This window comes from Rhinolophus sinicus, chromosome 5 (genome assembly GCF_057876585.1).
Source record: "Rhinolophus sinicus isolate RSI-liver-muscle chromosome 5, RSI-T2T, whole genome shotgun sequence".
Classification (NCBI taxonomy): domain Eukaryota; kingdom Metazoa; phylum Chordata; class Mammalia; order Chiroptera; family Rhinolophidae; genus Rhinolophus; species Rhinolophus sinicus.
In genome coordinates, this window is record NC_142505.1 from 35,940,000 (window position 1) to 35,964,889 (window position 24,890).

General features: G+C 36.6%; 2 protein-coding genes across 3 annotated transcripts in view; both read left to right on the top strand.

Annotated features, from left to right (window-relative positions):
* The window catches only part of NCK1 (NCK adaptor protein 1), a 79,678-nt gene extending 66,573 nt beyond the window's left edge, over positions 1-13,105 (top strand). For both annotated transcript variants that reach the window (XM_019747922.3, XM_019747938.3), the window contains 2 exons: positions 9,639-10,351; positions 12,417-13,105. In XM_019747922.3, coding sequence (XP_019603481.1) covers positions 9,639-10,351; positions 12,417-12,611 — 908 coding nt within the window. In that variant the 3' untranslated portion in view covers positions 12,612-13,105. The remainder of the gene's footprint in view (positions 1-9,638; positions 10,352-12,416) is intronic.
* Positions 13,106-23,432: 10,327 nt separating this feature from the next.
* Positions 23,433-24,890, top strand: part of IL20RB (interleukin 20 receptor subunit beta) — a 34,707-nt gene continuing 33,249 nt past the window's right edge. Inside the window, exon 1 of the mRNA XM_019747909.3 lies at positions 23,433-23,702. Coding sequence (XP_019603468.2) covers positions 23,630-23,702 — 73 coding nt within the window. The 5' untranslated portion in view covers positions 23,433-23,629. The remainder of the gene's footprint in view (positions 23,703-24,890) is intronic.

Below are 24,890 nucleotides of genomic sequence, written 5' to 3' on the forward strand. Positions count from 1 at the left end.
TAATAGACCTGAACTAGCATGTGAATAGTGGGAATGGAAAGTGAAGACACGATGATTCTTAAGGATTTGATGTGGGAATCTTTTAAGAAAAAAATTTTTATCAGGTAAAATTCATATAATATACAATTAACCATTTTAAAGTATATAATTCAGTGGCATTTGGTACATTAACAATGATATGCAACCATCACATCCAATTCCAATCCATTTTCAAAAGGAAACCCATTCCTGTTAAGCAGGCAATCCCTATCACCCGCTTCCTGCAGCCTGATCTTTCTGTCTATATAGATTTACCTATTCTGGCTATTTCATATAAATGGAATTATACAATATGTGATGTTTTGTGTCTGGTTTCTTTCACTTAGCATACTCTTTTTAATGTTCATCCACGTTGTAGCATGTATCATTACGTCATCGCTTGTATGGCTGAATAATGTTACATTATATATATCACTGTTTATCCATTCATCGATGGACATTTGGGTTGTTTCTACCTTTTGTTTGTTGTGAGTACTGAAGTCATGAACATTTGTGTAACAAGTATTTGTTTGAATACCTTTTTTAGTTCTTTTTGGGTATATAGGAGTAGAATTTGGGTAGATAGGAGTAGAATTTCTGAATCATAAAGTAATTCTGTGTTTAACATTTTGAGGAACCATCAGATTGTTTTCCACAGCAATTTCACCGTTTTACATTTTGACCAGCAATGTAGGAAGGGTTCCAGTTTCTCCATATCCTCACCAACACATTATTTTCCTTTTCTTTCTTTCTTTTTCTTTTTTTTGGTTGTCATTTGGTTTTATTGTAGCCATCGTACTGTGTTTCTCCGAAAATAAGACCTAGCCAGACCATCAGCTTTAATGTGTCTTTTGGAGCAAATTAATATAAGACCGGTATATAATATAATATGACATAATATGATACAATATGATAGAATATATAATATACTGGGTCTTATATTAATTTTTGCTCCAAAAGATGCATTAGAGCTGATGGTCCGGCTAGGTCTTATTTTCAGGGAAACATTGTGGTAGGTGTGAAGTAGTATAGTATTTCATTGTGGTTTTGATGTTGAGCAGCTTTCCCGTGCTTTGTGGGCATTTGTATATCTTCATTAGAGAAATGTTTATTCAGGTTCTTTGCTCATTTTTGAAAGAGGATTTTTTTTATATCTTCATCAGAGAAATGTTTATTCAAGTCCTTTGCCCATTTTTGAAATAGGATGTTTTTCTTTCTGTTGTGTTCTGAGAGTTCTTTGTATGTTCTGGATATGTACCCTTATCAGAATTACGATTTGCAAGTAATTCTTTTCTAGTTCTGTGGGTTATCCTAATTCTGTAGTTTGTCTTTTCACTTTCTTGATAGTGTCCTTTGCACAAACGTTTTTTATTTTAGTAAAGTATAATTTATCTTTTTTTTTCTTTCTTTTGCTGTCAAATCTTAAGAATTCTTTGCTATATATCCAAAGTCATGAAGACTTTACCCAATGTTTTCTCTGAGAGTTTTAAAGTTTTAACTTTTTTTTTTTTTTTTTTTTTTAAGTTTTAACTCTTATATTTGGGTCGTTGATCCATTTTGAGTTAATTTTTACACGTGTTGTGAAGTAGGAGTCCCAACTTCATTCTTCTGCATGTGGATATCCATTTGTCCCCACCCCATTTGTGCAGAAACTATTCTTTCTCCTATTAAACGGTCTTTGCATCCATGTTGAAAATCATTTGTCCATGGATATATGGGTGTATTTCAGGACTCTCAGTTCTATTCCACTGGTCTATGTCTGTCCTTTTATGCCAGTACCACACTGTTTTGATTACTGTGACTTTGTAGTAAGCTTTGAAGTTGGGAAGTGTGAGTCCATCAACTTCATTTTCCTTTTTCAAGATTGTTTTGGCCATTTGGGGTCCCTTGCAATTCCATATGAATTTTAGGATCACCTTTTCCATTTCTGCAAAAAAGAGGTATTGGAACTTTGCTAAAGATTGCATTCAATCTGTGGATCACTTTGGATAGCATTGCTATCTAAATTCTTGTCTTTAAATCTATAGACACAGAATGTCTTTCCACTTATTTAGGTCTTTAATTTCTTTCAGTAATAGTTTGTAGTGTGCAGTGTATAAGTCTTGTACCTCCTTGATTAAATTTCTTCCTGTGTATTCTTGTTATTTATAAATGGATTTGTTTTCTTAATTTCCTCTCAGATTGTTCATTGCTAGTGCATAGAAATACAGCTGATTTTTGTGTGTTGATTTTGTATCTTGCAACTTTGCTGAATTCATTTATTCTAACTTTTTGTGGATTCTTTAGGATTTTCTCTATATAAGATCGTGTCATCTGTGAATAAAAATTATTTTATTTCTTTCCAGTTTGAATTATTTCTTTTTCTTGCCTAATTACTCTGGCTGTTATTTCCAGTGTTGAATAGAAGTGGTGAAGGAGGGCATCCATGTGTTGTTCCTGATTTTAGGGGGAAAACTTCCAGTCTTTTCACTATGGAGTGTGATGTTAACTGGGTTTTTCATAAATACCCTTTATTATGTTGAGGAAATTCCTTTCTGTTCCTACTTTGCTGACTCTTTTTGTCATGAAAAGGTGTTAGATTTTGTCCAGTGCTTTTTCTGCATCAGTTGCAATGATCATGTGTTTTTTCTTTCCCCTTTAGTCTATTAATATGGTGTATAACATTGATTTTCGTATGTTGAACCACCCTTACATTGCTGGGACAAACCTTACTTGGTCATGATGTACAATTTTGTTAATATGCTGCTGTATTTATTTAATTTGCTAGTATAGATGATCCTTATTTTCTGCAGACTCCATATTGTGAATTTGCCTACTTGCTAAAATTTATTTGTAAGCCCCAAATTGATACTTGCTGTGCTTTTGCAGACATGTGCAGAGTGGCAAAAAATTTGAGTTGCCTGATGCACATGTTGCCAGCTGAGTTTGAACAAGGTAATGCTCTGCCTCTTGTTTCAGCTCTCATACTGTAAATAGGTGTCCTTTTCACAGTCTGTTTATTTAGCACCATGGTTTTTGGGGGGGTTTTTATGTGTGTGATTTTGGGGATGATTTTGCTGTTTAAAGTGGTCCCAAGCATAGGACTAAAGTGTTCTCTAGTGTTACTAAGTTAAAAAAACACACTGTGATTTGCCTTACAGAAAAAATACACGTATTAGGTAAGCTTCACTCCAGGCATGAGTTATAGTGTTGGTGGTTGTGAATTCAATGATAATGAATCAACAGTTTATGTTAAAGTGTCTTTAAAGAGAAACACACATAAAACAAGGTTATATATTGATTGGTTGACAAAAATATTGTAAACAGAAGCTTGGAAAATCTAGCACTGTATTTCCCCTAGGTGCAGTGGTTCAGTATTTGCTAATTCAGTTATTCATGGTGACTTTATAGAACATAACTACCATTAATAATGAGAATCTTCTATTTTGCTGAGGATTTTTGCATCTCTATTTATCAGGGACACTGGTCAGCAGTTTTCTTGTGATGTCTATATCTGGCTTTAGTTTCTGGCCTCACAGAATGAGTTAGGAAATATTCCCTCTTTTTTGTAGAAGTTTGAGAAGGAAATGTTTGGTAGAATTCACAAGTCGAGTTATCTGGTCCTGGGCTTTTCCTTGTTGAGAAGTTTTTTGCTTAGTGATTTAATCTTTTACTTGTTACAGGTCTGTCCAAATTTTCTATTTCTTCTGTCAGTTTTGGTAGTTTGTGTTTCTAGCAGTTTATCCTTTTCATCTAAGTGATCTAATTTCTTGACATACAGTTGTTCGTAGTGTTGTCTTATTTTTTTTATTTCTGTAAAGTTTCTAGTAATGTCCCCACTTCATTTCTGATTTTACTAATTTGAGTTTTTTCTCTGTTTTTTTCTTGGTCAGTCTAGCTAAAGATTTGTCAGTTTTGCTGATATTTTCAAGTACCAACTTTTGGATTCATTGATTCTTTGTTGTTTTTATAGTCTCTTTGTGTTTACCTCTGCTCTAATCTTTATTTTCTTCCTTCTGCTAGCTTCCTTTCTGTTAGCTTGATCTTTTTCTAGTTCCTTAAGGAGTAAAGTTAGGTTTTTGATTGAGATCAATATTCTTTTTTAATGTAAGCCTTTAGAGCTATAAATTTTCCTCTCAGCGCTGCTTTGCTGCAGCCTGTAGGTTTTGGTATGTTGTGTTTTCATTTTAATTTGTCTCAAAGTATTTTCCAATCTCATCTGTATTTCTTTTTGACCCATAAGTTTGAGAGTGTTAATTAATTTCTATATATTTGTGAATTTTTCATTTTTTCTTTTGTTATTGATTTCTAGTTTCATTCCATGTGGTTAGAGAAGATATTTTATGTGATTTCAATCTCTTGAGATTTATTGAGATTTGTCTTGTGGCCTAACATATGGTTTATCTTGAAAAGTGTTGCATGTGCAGCACTGGAGAAAAATACGTATTCTGCTGTTGTTTACCTGTGTTCTGTATATGCCTGTTAGCTCTAGTTGGCTTATAGTATTTTTCAAGTCCTCTATTTCTTTAATGATCTTTTGTCTAGTTCTACCCATTACTGAGAGTGAGCCATTGAAGTCTCTATGTTGTAGAACTGTCAGTTTCTCCCCTTAATTCTGTCAGTTTTGCTTTATATGTGTTTGGGCTCTGCTGTTGATGTGTCTGTATTTATAATTGTTACATATTCTTGGTGGACTGACTCTTTTAACAATAAATAATAAAGTTCTTCTTTGTCTCCTATAACAACTTTTGTCTTAAAGTCTATGTTGTCTGATATCAGTAGAGCCACCTGAGATCTCTTGGTTGCCATTTTCATGGAATATCTTTTTCCATCCTCTCACTTTCAAACCTGTTTGAATCTTTGGATCTAAAGTGAGTGTCTTGTGGATAGCATAGAGTTGAATCACATTTTTAAATCCATTCTGCCATTCTCTGCCTTTTAATCCAACATTTTAATCTATCTATGTATAAAGTAATTACTGTTAAGGAAGGCCTTCAGCTATTTTGCTACTTGTTTTCTTTGTGCCTTATACCATTTTCCCCTCAATTCCTCTATTACTCCCTTCTTTTGTAATTGATTTTTTTTTTTCTGATTTAAAATTTTGTTTCCCTTCTCATTTTTTTTTCTATATATTTTTTAGTTTTTCCTCAGTGATCACCTGGGGATTATAATTAACATCTTAACTTTTTAACAATCAAGTAATACAAACTTTGCTTCAGTAGTATATAAAACTCTGCTTCTTTACAGTTCCATCTTTATACATTGTGTACCCATTAATCTAGGTTTGAAATTATTGTTTCATACATTAGAATCTTAAATCATAAAGGAAAGAAAAGAAGACTTACAAGCCAAAAATGTAATAGTAGTGGCTTTTATATTTATGAATGTGGCTACCTTTACCATTGTGGGAGTGGGGAAAACAGGAGTACACACACACACACAAGTTTAAAAGGCTTTTATATATATATATATACACATATATATATATATATATATATATATACATATATATATATATATATATTACTGACCAATATTACTATTGACCACAAATCACTTGGCTAAATATACAAAGAAAGTTAATAAGGAATAACCAAAAGTAGTAATAAATTCTATAGGATAGCAACAATTACAGTGGGCGTGATACTGCAAGTTACAAGCTGTATACAAGTTCCCAATAAAGGCAGCTAAGACTACACTATACACATTAATAACAATGTTATGCTGAAGAAGCTCACCAAACTGTGGGGAAACAACACTGGAGAGGTCAGGAACCAGCCAGACCTCACAAGGTCCGCGGCTGGAAAACTGAGGAATCTCCCATTGTTGCATGCAAGTTCCCAAGAATGCTAGAATGATGAAGAATCACCAATGATGAATGACGAATGCACTGCCAACTGAGGTCTGTCTTATGTATCTCTTCAGATGTACTTTTGAGCCAAGTTTCTTGTTCCTGCCTCTGTCACCCCCTGCCCCTCCCCCGCCAATGGTCAGTTCCGGGAGGGTTCGGCAGTTACTGTGATAAAAGTATTGCTTATCCGGCTGAGGGCCAGTTTATTCGGACAAACAATACCTACTGTTCTCGCCTGGGACCATTGGTTCAAGGCCTTCCATAGCCTGGCAACGTTCCTGTCAGGTCATTCTGATATAACTTAGTTACTTCTTCACCTCATCTGCTGATGCGGGGTAAACAGAAAGCAACATCATCCCATATTTCTCCTGTTGGGGCTGAGATGAGGGAGAATTTTTCTTAACCCTAAGCTAACCATCACCTCACATGAGGGGAAAAACAACAGTACTTCCTGTGAGGGAACAAAAAGCTAACCATCACCTCACGTGAGGGAAAAACAACAGCACCTCATGTGAGGGAACAAAAAGCTAACAGACAGACTTAAGCATCACCTCATGAGGGAGAAACCTAACAAGCCTCATGAGGGAACTATCATCACCGCATAAGGGAGAAACAGACAGCATAAAACAATGATACAGCCCTGGAAGCTGTATCAGCCAATGAAGGCAAATTTTCCTAACATCTTCCCCACAGTTCTTTATTTCTTCATGTGACTTCAAGTTACTGTTTAGTGTCTTTTCATTTCAGCCTGGAAGACTCTTTAGCATTTCTTATAGTGCAGGTCTAGTGTGACAGACACTCCTTCAGTTTTTGTTTATCTGATAGTGTCTTAATTTCTTCTTCAGTTTTGAAGAACAGTTTTGATGGATATAGAATTTTTGATTGATAGTTTTTTCCCCTCCAGATTCTGCCCCCTCTCTAGGGTTTGTTGTTGCTTCTTATTGTAGGTTGTTATTTTGCTTCTTTAGTGACTTTTCCAAACTATTTTTGTAAAATCGGTATTCTTTGTCATGTGTGGCCACTGAAATCTGTTTGCTTATTGGTCAGCTAGTGTTTTGACAGTTTGCTTAAGTACCTGGAACCACAAAGAAAAATGATATTCTTTTCATCACTTAACCAGGCTATTTATAACTCTCCCTTAGATTTCACTTACTGCTTCTTCAGAATCCTAAGGTCAGCCATAGATGAAATCTTAGGGGCTTCTCGGGCCTTTCCTGAACATGTGTGTATGGCATTCTTGATTCTCTGGTATACACAGGAGTTTTTTTTAAAGCCCTTATTACCCCACATATATCCTATCCCAAACTCTTCCTTCCCAGGGTTTTCAGTATGTGTACTCCTTGTCCCAATTATTGTCCCTTGCCCCAAGCCATTGCATCAATTAAATGATTTTAGCAAAAGGCACTCTAGCCTGGGAATGCTCCGAGTTGGGCGAAACCAAGGCAAGCCATTGTGCTGGTCCTTTAGGTTGCTGCCAGATAGGTTGAAACCCACAGTCCAATTCTTTGTCAATAAGATTTGTGTTACTTCTTCTAGCATTAGGAGTACAGGTTGCCATCCTCACAGCCACTGCTGATTTGGGACGTAAGAGATGCTAGGCAGGTAACTTAAAATGCTACAATGTTCTCTTACTACAAAGTGGCAGCTTCTTCACTAAGTCTTGCCCTAGTTTTTATAAGTTTTTAAATAGATTCCAGAGTTCTGCAAAAAGTTAATTCTGACAATATTTGCCAGCTCATTAATTACTTTTTTGGAGAGATGGAGGCCTAGAGTTCTCTATTCTGCAGAAATCCTTAATGTGGGGATTTTTTTTAGGATGGTGATACCGTTAACCAGAATTAAGGAAATTAGGAGGGAGGGAGTTGATTTATGGAATTTTGATGTAGGTGTTTGTATTTGAGGTGCTGATGGTACATTATGTAGATTTCTAGTGACGATTGGAATTGTAGTGCTTGATTTCCAGAAAGAGCTTAGAGCTGCATAGGGACCTTAGAACCCTCTGTATGGAAGTTATAGAAAATTAAAGTGTATGATTTCTTTGAAATAGAGGGGAAATCCAAGTATGGCATCTTGGGAAACACTTTCAACTGAGGAATCATTCATTTATTCATTCAGCATTCATTCATTTTGTTCCTACTACTAGTGTATGTACTGCTAAGCATATACAAGGTAATAAGATCCAGTTTTTTCCCCCCAAGGAAGCTCATTCTCTTATTAAGGAGTAGACAAGTAAACAGATACAATGCAATTTTACAACAAGGTTTAGAAGAGCCCAGACGAGACCCCAAGAATATTTAAACAGGTCAGTAGGGAAAACAAGAGACTCTCAGGGAAGGTAAAGGAGAAAATGATGGAGAAAGTAATCTGTGATCTTGGTTGCTGCATGGAGTTTAAAAAGACTGAGTACTCTAAAAGGTACTGATTTAGCAGTAAAGAGATGACAGTTTCATAAGAATGGTTTTAATTGAGTAGTTTTAGTACAATAGTAGACATAGGTGACCAGATTATATAAGGAGTTAGGAGTGAGTGAGTGAGTGGTGAACAGGTTGAAGGATAAAAGGAAGACAACTTTATAAATAATAGCATAGTTGAAAAGGAGTAGCAATGAACACACAATGGGATATATAGATGATGTAATACAGAATTGTACACCTGAAATCTATGTAATTTTACTAACAATTGTCACCCCAATAAATTTAATTAAAAAAAAAAAAAAAAAAAAAAGGAGTAGCAGAGTTGAAGTAACTGTATTTTGGAATAGAAGCAATCTGAGTATGTTTTTAAAAATAATAGAAGGGACTGAATAGGAAGGAAAAAAAGGATGGCCAAGAATCCTAAAAGAGGCAGGAAAGGTGGTATCTAGAACCCAGAAGGATCAGTGCTTAGAAACTTGGGTGAAGAAAAAGAGTGAAGGTAATGAGAAAGTTTTGAGAGAGTGAGAAGGTATTTGAGAAATTTTACCAAGGAATGCCTCAGTTTTCTCGGTAAAAGTAGAACACCGTCATGTGCTAAGAAATGAGCTGCAGTGAAAATGCCTGAGTGAAGTTGATGTAGCATACATTTGTGACAATAGTACCATTTGGTGATTTTCTCATTTCTTTCAATAAATATATATTAGGCATCTACTATGTGAGATCTTTGGGATTATATCCATGAACAAAGTAAACAAAATCTCTGCCCTTTTGGAGTTTACATGTGAATGGAGTGAGGGGAGGCAAACAAGTAAATAATATTTTAAAGTAAACATAAGAGGTAAATAGAGCAACCTGGGTCTTGGAACTAAGAAAGCAAATGGTAGACATAACTACAATTTATATTGCATATCAAGTTGTAATTTAAGTTAGTGTTTTATTTCTGCACAGCGAATTGTAGACTCTAGGTTAAAAAGTAAGACAAAAAGAATATGGGTTTAGTGGAGCCTTTATGTACTTATTGTAGACATGAGAAATAATCTACATTTACATTTAAGAGAAAATTTATTAATTCACAACAACTTTTTAATTACGTTATGCAGTTATTTCAGGGCCTTTGACAAAAAAAAGATGAGAAGGTAAACTTTCATATAATAACTACAGTTAAGTGTTTGGTTATGGAAAGAGAATTTGTGAAGGGGGTGGTCAAAAGTGCAAATTGTTAAAATAAGTCATAGAGATGTAAAAAAGAAAGACATTTATTATCTAAATTTAAAAGATTAAACGAGAGTTGAAGATCTTTTTTGAATAATGAATAGATTGATGGTTTTTTGGATATCATTGTTTTGTCTTCTCATTAACCCTTTTTATTTAAACAGGCATTGGAAAAGTGAAAAGAAAACATAGTGTGCCAGATTCTGCATCTCCTGCTGATGATAGCTTTGTTGACCCAGGAGAACGTCTCTATGACCTCAACATGCCTGCGCATGTGAAATTTAACTACATGGCAGAGAGAGAGGATGAATTATCGTTGATAAAAGGGACGAAGGTGATCGTCATGGAGAAATGCAGTGATGGGTGGTGGCGGGGTAGCTACAATGGACAAGTTGGATGGTTCCCATCAAACTATGTAACTGAGGAAGGTGACAGTCCTTTGGGTGACCATGTGGGTTCTCTGTCAGAGAAATTAGCAGCAGTCGTCAATAACCTAAATACTGGACAAGTGTTGCATGTGGTTCAGGCTCTTTACCCATTCAGCTCATCCAATGATGAAGAACTTAATTTTGAGAAAGGAGATGTAATGGATGTTATTGAAAAACCTGAAAATGACCCTGAGTGGTGGAAATGCAGGAAGATCAATGGAATGGTTGGTCTGGTGCCAAAAAACTATGTTACCATTATGCAGAATAATCCATTAACCTCAGGTTTGGAACCATCACCTCCACAGTGTGATTACATTAGGCCTTCACTCACTGGAAAGTTCGCTGGCAATCCTTGGTATTATGGGAAAGTCACCAGGCATCAAGCAGAAATGGCATTAAATGAAAGAGGGCACGAAGGTGATTTCCTCATTCGTGATAGTGAGTCTTCGGTAAGTTGGTTTTCAAAGGTAAATGAAAATAGTGCTCTGGGTATTAAAAAAAATAAAATAGAGGATTGGAAAGGTTAAGTAGCTTCCCTGAAATTAACCAGGTAGTAAGCTGGAACATAAGCATAAATGTTCTGAAGCTAAATTCAATGTTCATTCCAACTGTATTTATTTTGAATAAAATATAGTCCTAGCAGATATACTACACTGGATTGTTTGGCTTTGTCTAGTTCTGTTGGTTTTGCATTCCTGAAATATTTTTTACATTCAGCTGAAAAAATGGAGAACATTTAACACTGGCTTCTTCATTGAAAGTAGAACAATATAGTAGACAAAACTGGGAAAACATTTCTTAAATTGCATATTAGATGCACTGTGGTCCTTATGATAAAGAAAATCTCTAAATTTTAAAAAGTGGTATTTAAGTTTCTTCATAAATTTGTTGTTTGGAAGTTGGAATTCACTTTTACTATGTACCTCAAATTTAACAATCATGATATTTAAAATGCATTTGCAATAAAAAATTTTATTCTAATACTAGTAAAACAAAACTATAAAACCATAAAAATTGAATAAGAAAATAGTTATGTGGGCTTCTTTGGGGTATTGTCTAGGATATTAGAATTTGATACTCATTTCCCTTACAGATGGCCTTTATTTTTCCTTAATAAAGGAAAGATACCACTATGTTTCCACTTTCCGGATCATGATTAGTATTGCTTTGTGTGTATGTAGTTGTACGAAAGTGAATATGTGATTGTACAAAAGGTCAAAAGAGATAAAAACCTAAAGTGGTACACGTTGGGGTGTGTATTATGTGTAAAGGAAAGAGGAGAGACTGAGATTAATTGAACTGCCAATATGAATTTCAGGAAATGGAGCCTGTACCTAACCCTTCAGGAAGAGCAGATGGTTAGTGACAGGGAAGAGTGATTGGATTGGTTTTCTGTTAGATGCCTGACCTGGCCCTGCTTTCAAAGACAAGCAGTGAGCAGAGGGGTTAGGAAGGGAGTGACCTTGGAGTGGGTGGTGAAGTAACCGTAAGTATGGGATGTTTCCAAGAAGTCCACTGTTTGAAACTTTGGCAATAACTATATAAAAGGAAGCTTCTGATTGAAACAGATTGCTCAAAAAAAAATTAGGTTAGAAAAAGCCTAATTAATGAAGTAGCTTAATTGCAGAACACTATGTATTTTCTTGTAGATATTGAGTGTATTAGCCAAATGTATTAATTTTAGCAGTAGAATTTTTAAAGTAAAAATCTCAGGCATATTTTGTTTGACCTGTACAATGTTTTTTAAACATGAATTTACTGTCAGTATTTAAATATTGGGAGATATATTATATAAAAATTCAGGAATCAGATTCCCTTTTAAAATAGAAAATCCTGTCATCATTGAGCCCTTATTCCTGCAATCACCGCTAAGTGGCCACCTCCTTTAGCCTGGCGCCTGTACATAATCCCTCAGGAAGAGTGGGTAGTTGATGATAGGGAAGAGTGACTGTAGTATCTTTTGTCCATCTACTCTGTCACTTGTTTCATTTTCATTTTGCCCCTTGTAGGCATTTGAGTTTATGACCTCTCCTAAATTTACGTTAATTCTCATTTTTGTGTCCTTCATCTTTGAGAATTCAGAATATTATCTCAGCTACTCTGTAAGACAGCTGCTGTTAGCTACTAATTGAAAAAGGATGGATGTCTTGGATTTTCTCATGTGTTTCTCCAGTAATCTGACTGGACAGAAGATAGCTCTTGTGCTTCAGATGTTAAACTAAAGGATTTGTTATGGGTATTAGGTAGAACATATTAGTTAAGTGACTTTGGAGTCTGACTGCTTGGGTTTGAATCCTGGATCTGTTAACTAGATGGATCTTGGACAACTTAGCTTCCTTCAGCCTCAATTTTCTTATCTGTAAAATGGGTTTTGAGGCGTAAAGGAGGTAATCTATGTAAATAGTTTAGCATAGTGCCTAGTACTTAGTGAGTGCTCATATTTTAGCTGTTTAATATTAAAATGCTAATAGATGTCTTTCAAAATGTTTACACTACATGTTTTTTCTCTTTTAGCCAAATGATTTCTCAGTGTCACTAAAAGCACAAGGGAAAAACAAGCATTTTAAAGTCCAACTAAAAGAGACTGTCTACTGCATTGGGCAGCGTAAATTCAGCACCATGGAAGAACTTGTAGAACATTACAAAAAGGCACCAATTTTTACAAGTGAACAAGGAGAAAAATTATATCTTATCAAGCATTTATCATGATACTGCTGACCAGAAATGACTGCTGCATAGCTCTTATTCATCATGTAATTGAAGACTGAGAAAATGTCAGTCCAGTCATGCTAGATTGGATATTGCTATTTCTAACTCTATATGAGAAGTGACTATAATAAGTATTTTTATTGTAACTCAGTCCATACATATATACTACATATGCAAAACATCTGCATAGAGCAATTCCTTATCCTTGGTCTTCTGTTTTATTGTTTCTTTTGTTGTTTTTCTCTTTGCTTCTAATATTAAGGTTTTATATTTTGGAAAAAATGATGCAGATCAAAAGTCTTTTTATGGAAGAATTTCTTTATTGCCTTTCCTTTGTTTCCTTGTAAGAACACCATATTAGTTACTTCCTCGGTGGTTTCTCTTCATATAAAATTATTATATCAATATATGGCATATGCTAAAATAAATTTCTTGGAGACTGTTAATCTTTTCTGTGACTAAATAGCAATAATAAATGGAAAATTAGAAATTGTTTTTCAGGTATTGTATTTGTTACAAGCTATTGTAAATATCAAGTATGTTGTGTCTGCCATTATTTTTAAAAATTCATTGTATTTACTGTAAAGCAAAACAAATGAGACACAGGCCAGAAAAACATCTTGTACAATTTTAATTTACAACTGTTGGAAACAAAAATCTCTAAATTTCTAAGAATTTTTTTAGTGCTTCTCATTTGTTTATTCAAGAGATCAAAGCAGCCTCAGATATTTAGCTTTTAAACTGTAAATGGATGCTCTATTGTTATTTTTTTCACCTAGTGTGATTTTACCAAAGCATCTTGTATTAGGATATATTATATTTGTGCCAATGTGAAAAGAGCTATGGCCCAATTGTGGGGAAATAGGAGGCAGTGAGAGATACTTGGTTTCCCCCTCACGCCATCCCTCAAAATCAATAATTATCAGGCATAGTATTTCTACTATTTTCATGTCTTCCTTTCAGCTTTCAGTTTTGTTGACTGGGACGCTAAAATTGATATATACCCAAGGAAAAGGTGGAATGTGCTCCTGGTTAGAAAAAAGTATTTTTTAAATCTTACTGTTACAGGTGCTTCTATTATGTTTTTATTTACCAAGCAGAAGTTTGAGTGTATGGATGAGAGGCTACTGTAGAGTATTGAATCTATTTCTGTAGGTCACAGAAGAAAACCAGTTGTATTTTATGGTAACAGCTTTCCCCTCCATTATTAATTCTGGAGATTTAAGTTTAAGCAAAGTAACCTTTAGTGTTTTAATTGAAAACACTAAAACTTACTCGATAGTAGGAAGTCATATATTTTCAAAAATTTCCACAATGCATCTTTTTTCCCCCCACAATGCATCTTAAGCAAATGAATGTTTCCATTCTTAATGTTATGAACAGATATTTAATATAGTAGAATTACTGATGTTAAAATTTAATTCATCTAATTCATGAGGTTTTTGTTTTATTGGTTTTTAAAATTTAATTGTTTGAAGGTTTTTTTTTTGTTTGTTTTGTTTTGTTTTAATCTTAAAATCATTTTAAAAGACGTTGCCACTGGGTGGCACCCCTGGCTTCTCCCACTAAGCAACAGGAGTTAGCAAATGTAATTAAGACATTGATACACAGTTTTTTCACTTTCATCACATCTGCTTTTAAAGCCTTTTTTATATTTCATTATCTATCTCTGTTCCTTTTTGTTTATTAAGTTGATTATAAATAGATAAGTTTAATGGGAATAAACATCAAGTATGCTTATCTTTTTTGCTATAAAATCACTTGAATATAAATTGAAGAAAACAGTTTTAAAGTGGTTGTAAAATGACTAGGTGGTCAACATCTTTTTATTTAATTTTAAACAAACATTTAATGATGCTTTTCTCCGTCTGTTGTTTTCCTCAATTCTTAATTTTAAAAATGGATGTTCATGGTTTTTTTTTCTAAAGGAGCAATAATACTTTGTATCACAGACATGGACTGTTTATAACAAACCTCACTGAGCTGATGTTAAAGATTTTGAGGATGTAGCTAGGAATGGAGTAGTACTGGAAACAGAATGCATATTTTGGTGCTATAATTAGATTTATAATAACGAGAGAGTTTCCAGATAGCCCATGTGTGCCAGTAATATCTGTTGTATGCTCTTCTTACTAGGGGATGAAAATCTCACTGGGAACTACTTAATTTTGTACATCAACATTTTATCAATTTTTAAAAGCCTTAAACCAATCCTTATACCAATGGCTGTTTTTATAAGCATGAATTTTACTTGAAGCACTTTTCATAAGAATTAGAACAGCTTTAGAAAATATCCACATAGCTCGCCAGTCACAGGATTTATATTAGAAACTAGGTTTCCTTATTTGCAGCCTGGTATACTCTTTATAATGACACTTTGCCCTCTGTGTGCCTGTTTTTAGAGCAGAGTCCTGGGAAGGGCAGTATTACAGAAATTTTCTTCTACAAGTGAGATGCTTAGCTATCAATTTAAATACATACAACACATTACCCTGCCCAACCCACTTCTACAAAGAACTCCAAAATCTTGGAAGGTTTTTCCTTAGAAGGTTATCCTTAAGGTTCAGCTGAATGTGTATATAGTTATAGATATAGATATATCATATATATATGTGTGTTTGTATATATATATCATATATATATGTATATCTCACATCTTTCACTATACGCAGTAACACAGGAACCCGGGACTATTGAAGAGAGTGTGTCACAGATATATCACTAAACAGAATAGGAAGGCTAAATGCAATCCATTGCCATTGTTGGAAGAATAAAAAAGCATAGCAGACAAGCAACTGGAGTTGTTAGAATAAGGTCATCTTATATGGCACATAATTATCTCTAACTTTAATGCTCTAATTCTATCATCTAATACAGAGATTGCAAAGAAGCAGGACCACCTTTGTGAGAATAAGGAAAGGGCACCTCTTGCTCCTGCCTCCCCACCCGCAAGCCCAGCTCCTTCAGTTTAGAAGTCTGAATTTCACCATCACCATTCACAGCCATTCCAGCTCCCCCGATCTTGGCCAGGGTGCTCTGTTCAGGGTACAATGAAATAGTTCTACTCACACAGTGCTTTAAAAAGTAATTGTTAACATATTAGAGTTCTGGTTTCCACTGAAAAATGAGAAGCTGACAATACTGGAGATGAATACCTACAAGGCAACTATCATATGGAACCCAGTATGAATGGTCCCCTTATTTTTACTAATGTATATGGTAAAAAAAACAAACCATAGAACGTTTTCCCAACCCTTATTCTCCTAGTTCACCTCTCCAAATGCAGTTACTGTTGCTCCCTATTTTAGCTGTAACATGGAGTTTTCAATTTGGAATCTGCAAACTGTCATTTATCAGAAACACTTCAAATGCAATATCCAAATCAATAAATGAGGAATGTAGCATTACAGCCTGCTCTAACTTTTCCACTTTAATATTTTGCTAGAAGATAAGGGGATACTTTGTAATCTTGTATTCATGTACAGTGGTACCTCAGTTTTTTAACATAATCCGTTCCGGAAGATCATTCGAGTTCTGAAACGTTCGAAAACAGCTGACAGCTAGGCCTCACGATCTTGCACTCAGTGGAAACAGCGTGATATGTTTGACTTGCGAGGCGTGTTAGAAAACGGAAGCATTTACTTCCGGGTTTACGGCATTCTTAAACTGAAATATTCGTCAATGGAGATGTTCGAAAACAGGTACTACTGTAGATCTTTTAACTATTTCCAGATGGCTTCACAACTGTTCTCACTTATTCCTCAAAGAACATTTGATATAAGATAGATGACATCCTAATTTTATGTTTTGAACAGCATGCAGTGGATTCTTTAAAAAATGCCACATTACCACTTCTGGGGGAAACCATTATTTGATTCTATTGCAAGGCAAGCTAGGAAACTCTTCTGATGAGCTGCTTCTCTTGGTTTAGCAAGTTTATACCCGTATGATTCAACTCTGTCATCTTCTAAACACAGATATGTATATGACACACCCTTATTGCTTGCTGCTACATGATATAAACCAAATGACCAAGGAACCAAAATAACATTTTTCTAGTTTACTAACAAGATGTTCTTTTGATCTTAAAGCATATAGTTTGTTGAGACTTGTTTAATGAGTAGCACCTAAATTGGGCTTGGTGAGATTTTGAAGAGCAGGAGTTTTTCAGTTATCATTGGCCACGTTCACAGAGGTAAATGTTTCAAACCAAAGTGGGTTTTTGAGAATGTGTTTGCCAGCTGGAGCACTTTCATTATCTCAAATATTTCAGAATTGGCCTGATACCTACAATGACTTAACACAAACATTTCATTTACCTACTGAACTGGCTGATTTTTAAATGTTTCTACTCAAATTACTTTTAAAACTCACAGGGAAAGCTGGTCTCAGTATATTGATTATAATGTTCCAAATTTTATTTGTAGTTATAACTACAGAAGACAAAAAGACACAGTACTCAGTTTTCTCTTTCCCTGTTTTCTTGTACCTCATGGAATGATAATGATTCAAACAGGGAAACAAACACACATAAACAAAAATAGATATCTAAGGTAGTTAAGATATGTAGTTGCTTTAAATAAATCTCTGGTCTTAGATAATTTATTCCTTAGACCATGTAGAAAATTTGCAGATAACCTTTGGGAAATTAGGGAGACAAGTAGATTCTAGAATGAGACTGAAGTGTTGTCAATTTTAGGCGAAACACAGGAATGGTTATTAAATAATTTTGAACCCTTAGGGAAGAAGTTAGTAATCCTTGAATAAGCATGTCTTTTCTAGGAGCAAATAATGCCAAGCAAACACTTGTTTTGATACTTTTTCTATTACAGATTATAAATTAGAGGGATGTTATAGAAAACAAATAATTGATTTCATTGGGGCATATGCTAATCACTTGGTGTCAAGATGAAAAAGTATTTTTGAACTGTTCTATCTGTGTGTATGATTGTGTGTCTATTTAAATAGCTTTTAGAAATATTTGTCCATTATCCAACCATCCAGCCAACTTACCTCAGATATTTGATTGCTCCAGGTACCAGACTGTTCTAACCTAGCAATATAATAGTGAACAAATGGACAAAATTGTCCAAAAGCTGTCATGAAACATTTCTAGTAATGTAATGCCTAATGGAGAAGTGCTCTGAAGCAACAATAGTGTGGGTTGGGGGATTTGGAGAGAGAGTGGGGCTGTGAATTTATATAAAATGATCAAAGGAGGCCTCTGCTAAAGTTGACCTTTGAGCATATTGTGTGCTACACTGAATAGCCCACTGATGACTAGGATTAAAGCAGTGGTTGAGTGAAAATACAGCAACCAAAATCATGAAAATTATGTTAAGATCTTCACTATTACAGAGCATTATTTCGGATTTTCAAATTGTAAAATTGAATAAAATGGTATTTGTTGTATTTAAATGTGGAACTTTTAACTACAAAGGGCTATTCTGAATAAATCCTGATTCTCCATCTTAAGAAGAGTTGTTAGGGAATGTCACATAGGAAAAAATCAGTTATAACTACAGGAAGGAGGACAGTTTGGCAGACTTAATTAAGGATTTTAATGGATCACACCCTAAGGAAAGAATTGAGATTAAGGGAGGTTAAATTCCTGGTGCTCTGCACTGGTGGCCAGACAATAAACGAGGGAGGAAATTGAGAAACTGAAGTATGTTCAGAGGAGGTAAAAAAGGGCTGCAAGAACCTGGAAAATCGGAGCTGGAAAGTGTGTGGAAATTACATCTAGAGCACAATCTGTAGAAGCAGGAGTTAGAAGGCCCTAAGACAAGGGGAATTCCACTGCTTAAATATCCTGTGTTACAAAAAATATATAATTGAGACAGTGGGTTACACCTAAATGTCACATGTGCTAAAACATAGGACAGATACTTAGGAATCTTTGTAAAAGGCAGGGAACTATTCTGTGTTACGTAGGGCAAGGAAGGGTTGTTGGAATGGACTGTGGATCACGTAGTCTGCGCCAGGGCACCAGGACCACCTGTCCTACACATGCGCAGCTCTTAGAGTGAGTACCTCAAATTTTGCGCCCTCATGCTTCCCTTGCTTCATTCTAGTCCTGGCCTATGGCGCTCAGAGGGCTCTTCCTTGACCATCAACCTCCTTATCCATCCCCACTGCTTCTACCTTTATGTAAAAATCTTCTATTACCTTGCTTTTCCTTCTAATTAAATATATTTAAGTGGCAAATAGTGTAGTAGGAAAAAATGCCTCTCTCTAGACTGTACCTGCTTATGATAAATAGGTTCATTTTTCCAGCAGTTTATCTTCAGACACAGATGATCTTTCAACTCTGAAAGGCAGTGGAAATTAACCTGAGACGTGCAGGCAACAGGTTCAAGGGTAGTTTGTTTTTGGCGTGTAGCACAGACAACCAGGGATCACAACCAGTTGATAAGATATAGAAAGAAGTACGTCAAAGCCAGAAGAGAAACACAAGATCAGAGTTGAGGATTCCAGGTGAGAGTAGAGGCTAGTAAGTGAGGCACAGCCTCCAGAGGCCCTCACCCAATGGCATGGCCCGTGCGGAGGTGGATGGTCTGAATTCCTTGTTGAGTCATGAACCAGTCCTGAGAAGGACTCATGCAAAAGCTGTGGCAGGCAGGTAGCATTACCCCCTCTCCCCCCAGTGCCCCTTGAGGTGTGCTGACCCCAGGACAGAGACTCTGCTTGCACTGGCTTGTGAAGGATCGGTAGGCAGTACTGCCTTGTCAGCATAGCAGCGCTGGGGAGGGACATCTTGACAGGGACCCAGGCCCAGGAAGAGCTAACTATCAAGACTTCAGGGTTTGGTGAACAACTCTCCTTACTCCCCTACAACATAGCTAAATGAGTCTTGTTTATTCTCCCATTTCCTGTTACTTTTCCTTTTCCTCCTCAGTTAATATTCCCCTCAACTTTTCTATCCTTGGGCCTTGTCATGCCATTCTCCCAAATGGAATGCTGAACTGTGAGTGCATCTCTCCTACCCAAACGTACATGGGTACATCCTTGGAGCTCCATATTGAGGTCTATCCTCTAAAGTCTTTGCTAATCCCTTGGATCACTCACCCCTTTGTGCCCCTCAGCCACATTGTGAGCCCTTCTTTGGTGCTAATCGGGAGGCAGTAAAGTGAGTGAAAAGAACTTGGAATTCTAGACCTCGATTCGAATTCCTGTCTCCATCCCTGACTAGCTCCGCAATATACAGTAAATCAATTTCTCTGAGCCCTGTGTCCTCCTCTGAAAAGTTGGGAATCAAATCTTAACTTGCATGTCTGTTGTATAATACATGAAAATGTACATAATCATGGAAATCCTTTAGGACAATTCCTGGCACTTAGTAGATAGCCAGTACACATTGGCTTTTTTAACGTTTGGAAACTGGGGGCAAACATGCATTTAGGAGAAAGGAATTGGGAAGCCAGGACTGGAAGGACAAAAGTAAGATTAGGGACAGATGTGGAGGCCAGCATGTATGAAGCACAAGTTGGGGTGTGTCCACACTCAAAGGCCAGAGGAGATAGAATCAGACGCCAGGGATGCCGTGAGAGACTATACAAGCAACTGGTGACCAGAGGTCAGGCCATAGACGTGGTCACTGACTCACAGTACAAGAGTCAAGGAGCGCATGCACCAAGTATTCTGGCCTATGATGTAATAAAGAGAGACACAGCTAACATGTGCTGTATACTTGGCCAGATCCTATTCTAAGTGTAGCATGTCATTTAGTCCTCACAACAGCCGTGTGAATTAAGTACTGTTCTGTAACTGTCTTTGATTTATAGATGAGTTCACTAAAGCATTGTTTAAATGACTTGCCTAAAAAGATACAGCTAGTAAGTGGCACAGCCTGGATACCAACCCAGATACCAACTCCAGAGCCCAGGCTTTTAACTATTACTCTCCAGTAGGTATCTCCAACTGGAAGCCTTTCTTTGCTTATCCAGGGGCCAAACCGAAAGATGGGCAGCCCACAAAGGGCCAGCCAGTCAAAGCAAATTATCCCTAACATACTTATTGTTAATACTATTGACAGAACACATGATTAATACAGCATTTGTGAAAACCTACTGTGTGTTCCTGGCACTGTGCTAATGTGCTTTGTCTGCAATCTTTAATTCCCATGACTATTATGCAAGACATACCTACTTTATAAATGAAAAAACGAGGCTCTTGGTGTTGCAAAAATGCACTGCTTTTCCTACCTGCTCCTCATTCTACAGCTAGCTTATGATTTAAGTTCTCCACTGAAACGCCTCTTACTGAGATTACAAATGATCTTCCAGGTGCTAAATCCAAGGGACATTTTTCAATGATTAACTCAATGACTCACTCTTCTGCACTCCTGCTTAATGACCACTCCATCTTTCATCATTTACAGGACCACAGTTTGTTCCAGAACCACTTCTCTGACCTATTTCCCCTCTCTGTATCCCCCTATTTATTTTTTCTTGTGCTGGTCCTTAAATGTGGGTCTCCTCCAGGAGCATATCCCCACACCTCCTTAATCTCTCATTGAATGTTCTCACCCACTTCCTGGTCTCAGCTACCACTGAAATGCTAAAGGTGGGGGAGATGGTACCATACCCTTGACACCCATAAACTTGAGACAAAGATCCTTTACATACTGGAGACCCCCTGCCTCTATAAGCATCCTGAATTCAAGTGTATCAAGCTGAATACGTGCAACCTCTTTTTGTACCACTTCCAACTGTGCTTGTCTTGACCCCACCCCATCCTCCGCTTTTCCATTATTTCAGCCAAGGTGATGCCAGCCACCCAATTGCTCAAACCCAGAACCTGAAAGTCATGTTTGCCTCCTCCTCCACCCTCCCAATCTATTCAATATCTAGGAGCTGTCAATTCTACCTCCATCCTTTGGTTTTAGTCACTTCTCTCTACAGACATGGGAAAAACTAGTAGAAGCCAACATCTCTCACTAGATAACTGACATAGTAGCTCCCTCTGGACCCTCCTTCTTCCAGTCTGGCCCCTTCTATGTTTTCTCCATCCTAGTCATTAACTTTTTAAAGCTCAAATGCAGGGAAAGGCATGATCAGATTTGAGCTTTTAACCCCTCCTTGGATCTTCATTCCTCTCAGGATAAACTCAAAGCTCCTCAACAGGGCATTCAGAGTTCTCTGGAATCCTGTTTATATCTCCCTTTGGACCCCATTTCTTGCCATTCCAACCTTGCACTCCAGTTGCACCAAACTTCTTGTGGTTTCCTAAACTAAACATACCATGCCTGGCTAATTTTTTACAGCATTTAATACTCAGCTCAGAAGTCACCTCCTCCAGGAAGCCTTCTCTTATCGCCCAGCCAGGGTTGGTATTTCTCCTTAATGCTCCCTTATTCCTTTGTGGATATTTCTGTCACTCTTTTTTCAATATTGATTTATGATTATTCCTACGTTCATCTCCTCCACTAGTTGGGAAGTTCTTCAGTGAGGGCAGAAACTACTGAATTCCCAGGATCTAACACATAGTCAGATCTTAGTGAATGTTTGTTGAATGAATAAATAAGTGATTAACTTTCTCAAGGTTACACTGCAAATAAGTTCTTAAACTGGAATCAAAATCTGTTGTACTCTAAAACCCATGTTCTTTCCACTAATGCATCTGCACATGTAGTGTTTAGATTTTTCAAAAGGCTGGCATTTTAAGGGGCCAAATACTATCATAAGGTTTTCCTTCCATTTTTAAAAATTGTTTTTAATTTTTCAATACTACATTTGATTCGGTAATCAAATAGTATAAAAACATACACAGCACCCAAAAGAATTGAAAGCAGTGTCTCGAAGAGATATTTGTACATCCATGTTCATAGCAGCATTATTCACCACAGCTGAAATGTGGAAGCAACTCAAGTGTTCATTGATGGATGAACGGATGAGCAAAATGTGGTATATACATCAATGGAATATTATTTAGCCTTAAAAAAAAAAAGGAAATTCTGTAATGTGCTACAACATGGTTAAATCCTTGAGGACATTATGAGCCAGTCACAGAAAGACAAATACTGTATAATTCCACTTATATGAGGTACTTAGAGTAGTCAAGTTCATAGCAACAGGAAGTATAATTGTGGTTGCCAGGGGTAGGGGGGAGTGGAGAATGGGGAGTTATTGTTTAATGGGCATTGAGTTTCAGTTTTACAAAATGAAGAGAGTTATGAGGACGGATGGTGGTGATGGTTGCACAACAATGTGAATGCATTTAATATCACTGACCTGTATGCTTAAAAATGGTTAAGATGGTAAATTTTATGTTATGTGTATTTTACCACAATAAAAAAAAATTTTTTTAAACCCCAAAACAAACAAAAAAGGTACCACAAAGAGTCTCATTCACATTTTTCTCTTTCATCTTCCCTGTTCCCACTCCCTCTGCCCCAAGGTAAATAAACTTGTTAGTTTCTGTATCACCTTCCAGGTTTTCTTTTTGCAAATGCAAGCGAATATGAAGCTACATATTCTTCTTCGCCTCCTGACTTTTTAAAAGGTATTAAAACTTTTTTTTAACGTCTCTACTTTTTTTCTGAGGTGGATATGTATTAGCAAAAGAGCTAATCAGTACCCAGCTTGAATGAACTCTCAAGGTGGAGACGTGGAAGGGGACAGCTGTTTGATGAGAGGGTAAGATAATCCTGCCTGCTCACTGCCAATGAGGAGTCTAGGGACATCCAGGGTCCCCCAGGCCAGAGCCTATGGTCCAGGTATCTACCCCAGGCTGATTCTCAAGCTTCCCAGGGTTAATCTTTTCTCTGGAACTTGCCCAGGCCACACCCCCTGATGCAATATCTGGGTTTGGGCAGAAAGGAGGGTGCTGCACAGCCCGCCCCCTCTGAGCTGTCTGGGCTGGCTCCTCTTTCAGGAACAATTCAGGCTTCACAACAACTCAGACCTCAGTTCCAACATCTGCGTTCAGAAGAAAGAATGGCTGGGATGGACAGAATGTTTCATTGTGGAAGGAAACAATGTTCCAGGTTAAGCTGAGTCAGCCAAACACAGACATTCATGATGATTCTAGAAGAAATCTCATCAAGTCTTATGTGGCTTTTCTGCGCCTTGATTCCATGTTTGCTCACAGGTAAGTATGAATTAGAATAAAGCCAATAGTCTGGTACTTGAATGTAGGTTAAGCAGGTGAAAAATACTTTCCCAGGGTTTGGGGTTGCAATATATATGCATAGAACATCTTATGTCTGTTTTTAAAAATGTTTCCTCACCTCCTAAACTTCCATCTTTACATCCTGAAGAAAGGAAAAGCCTGCATTGTTTGGAAATATCTTTCCTAATATCCACAGAATAATCTAGAAAGATAAAGCATCAAAATGAATAGTCTAAAGGTCAGCAAAACTCTATGCATTTTGCTATTTATCTCATTATCTGGTTTTAAAAGGTGCAACATAGTTATTTCAGTCTTTCTATGTGTGCATCAGGGTGTTAACTCTAAGGACAAGAAATAAAGATTCTAACAAAATACACATGAATAAAAAGACATAATTTTTAACCTTAATATTGGGTACAAGGCTTATACAAATTGGATTTCTCTCCTTGTCATTGCAGAAAAGGTAGCAGTCAGATACTCCATAGCATTTGAAACAATATTTGGTTTGGGGCATTTTGCCTGCCAGTAAGATTACATAATTTTCTCTGCTCCACTCTTGGATGCTTGTCCCTACATGTTTTACTTTTCCAAAATCACAGCTCTGTAGCCTTTGATGTTTCATCATGTCAAATCACATTTAATAGAAGTTTCTATTTTTAATACTCCTAGGTGCTGGGCACTTCGTAGTGTCACTGGGAGCCTTGACTACTTTCTGCCTTTATTATTATTATTTTTTAACATTAAGAACTGGTTAGTTTAAATCAGGCAACAAATCAGTGCTAAGGCAATTTGGCAAATGTTTACACTTGGCTTAAACATCAAATTTATGGTGTCCCGTCCTAGTTCACAAACCTTCACAGCTCCCGATTGCTCAGCATGTGGTGTTCCTATCTGCTGTTCGTTTCATGATCCAGCATATTCAGGCCCCGACTCTATTTCTCACTATTGGAAAACAAATATGGACCCCAGGCGGCTGCTGTCTTCACAGTTGGCATATTACACACTCATTTCCTCCTCTTGGACTTTATTGTTATAATTTCCCACCAGAAGTGCCATCTCCAATTCCTTTCCCCATCCCAAGCCCATCTTCCCATCATCGTTCCAGTTGGCTCCTCCTCCTACAGATCCTTCCCAGACTTCTCTCTTCTTTGACACTTGACCCCATGT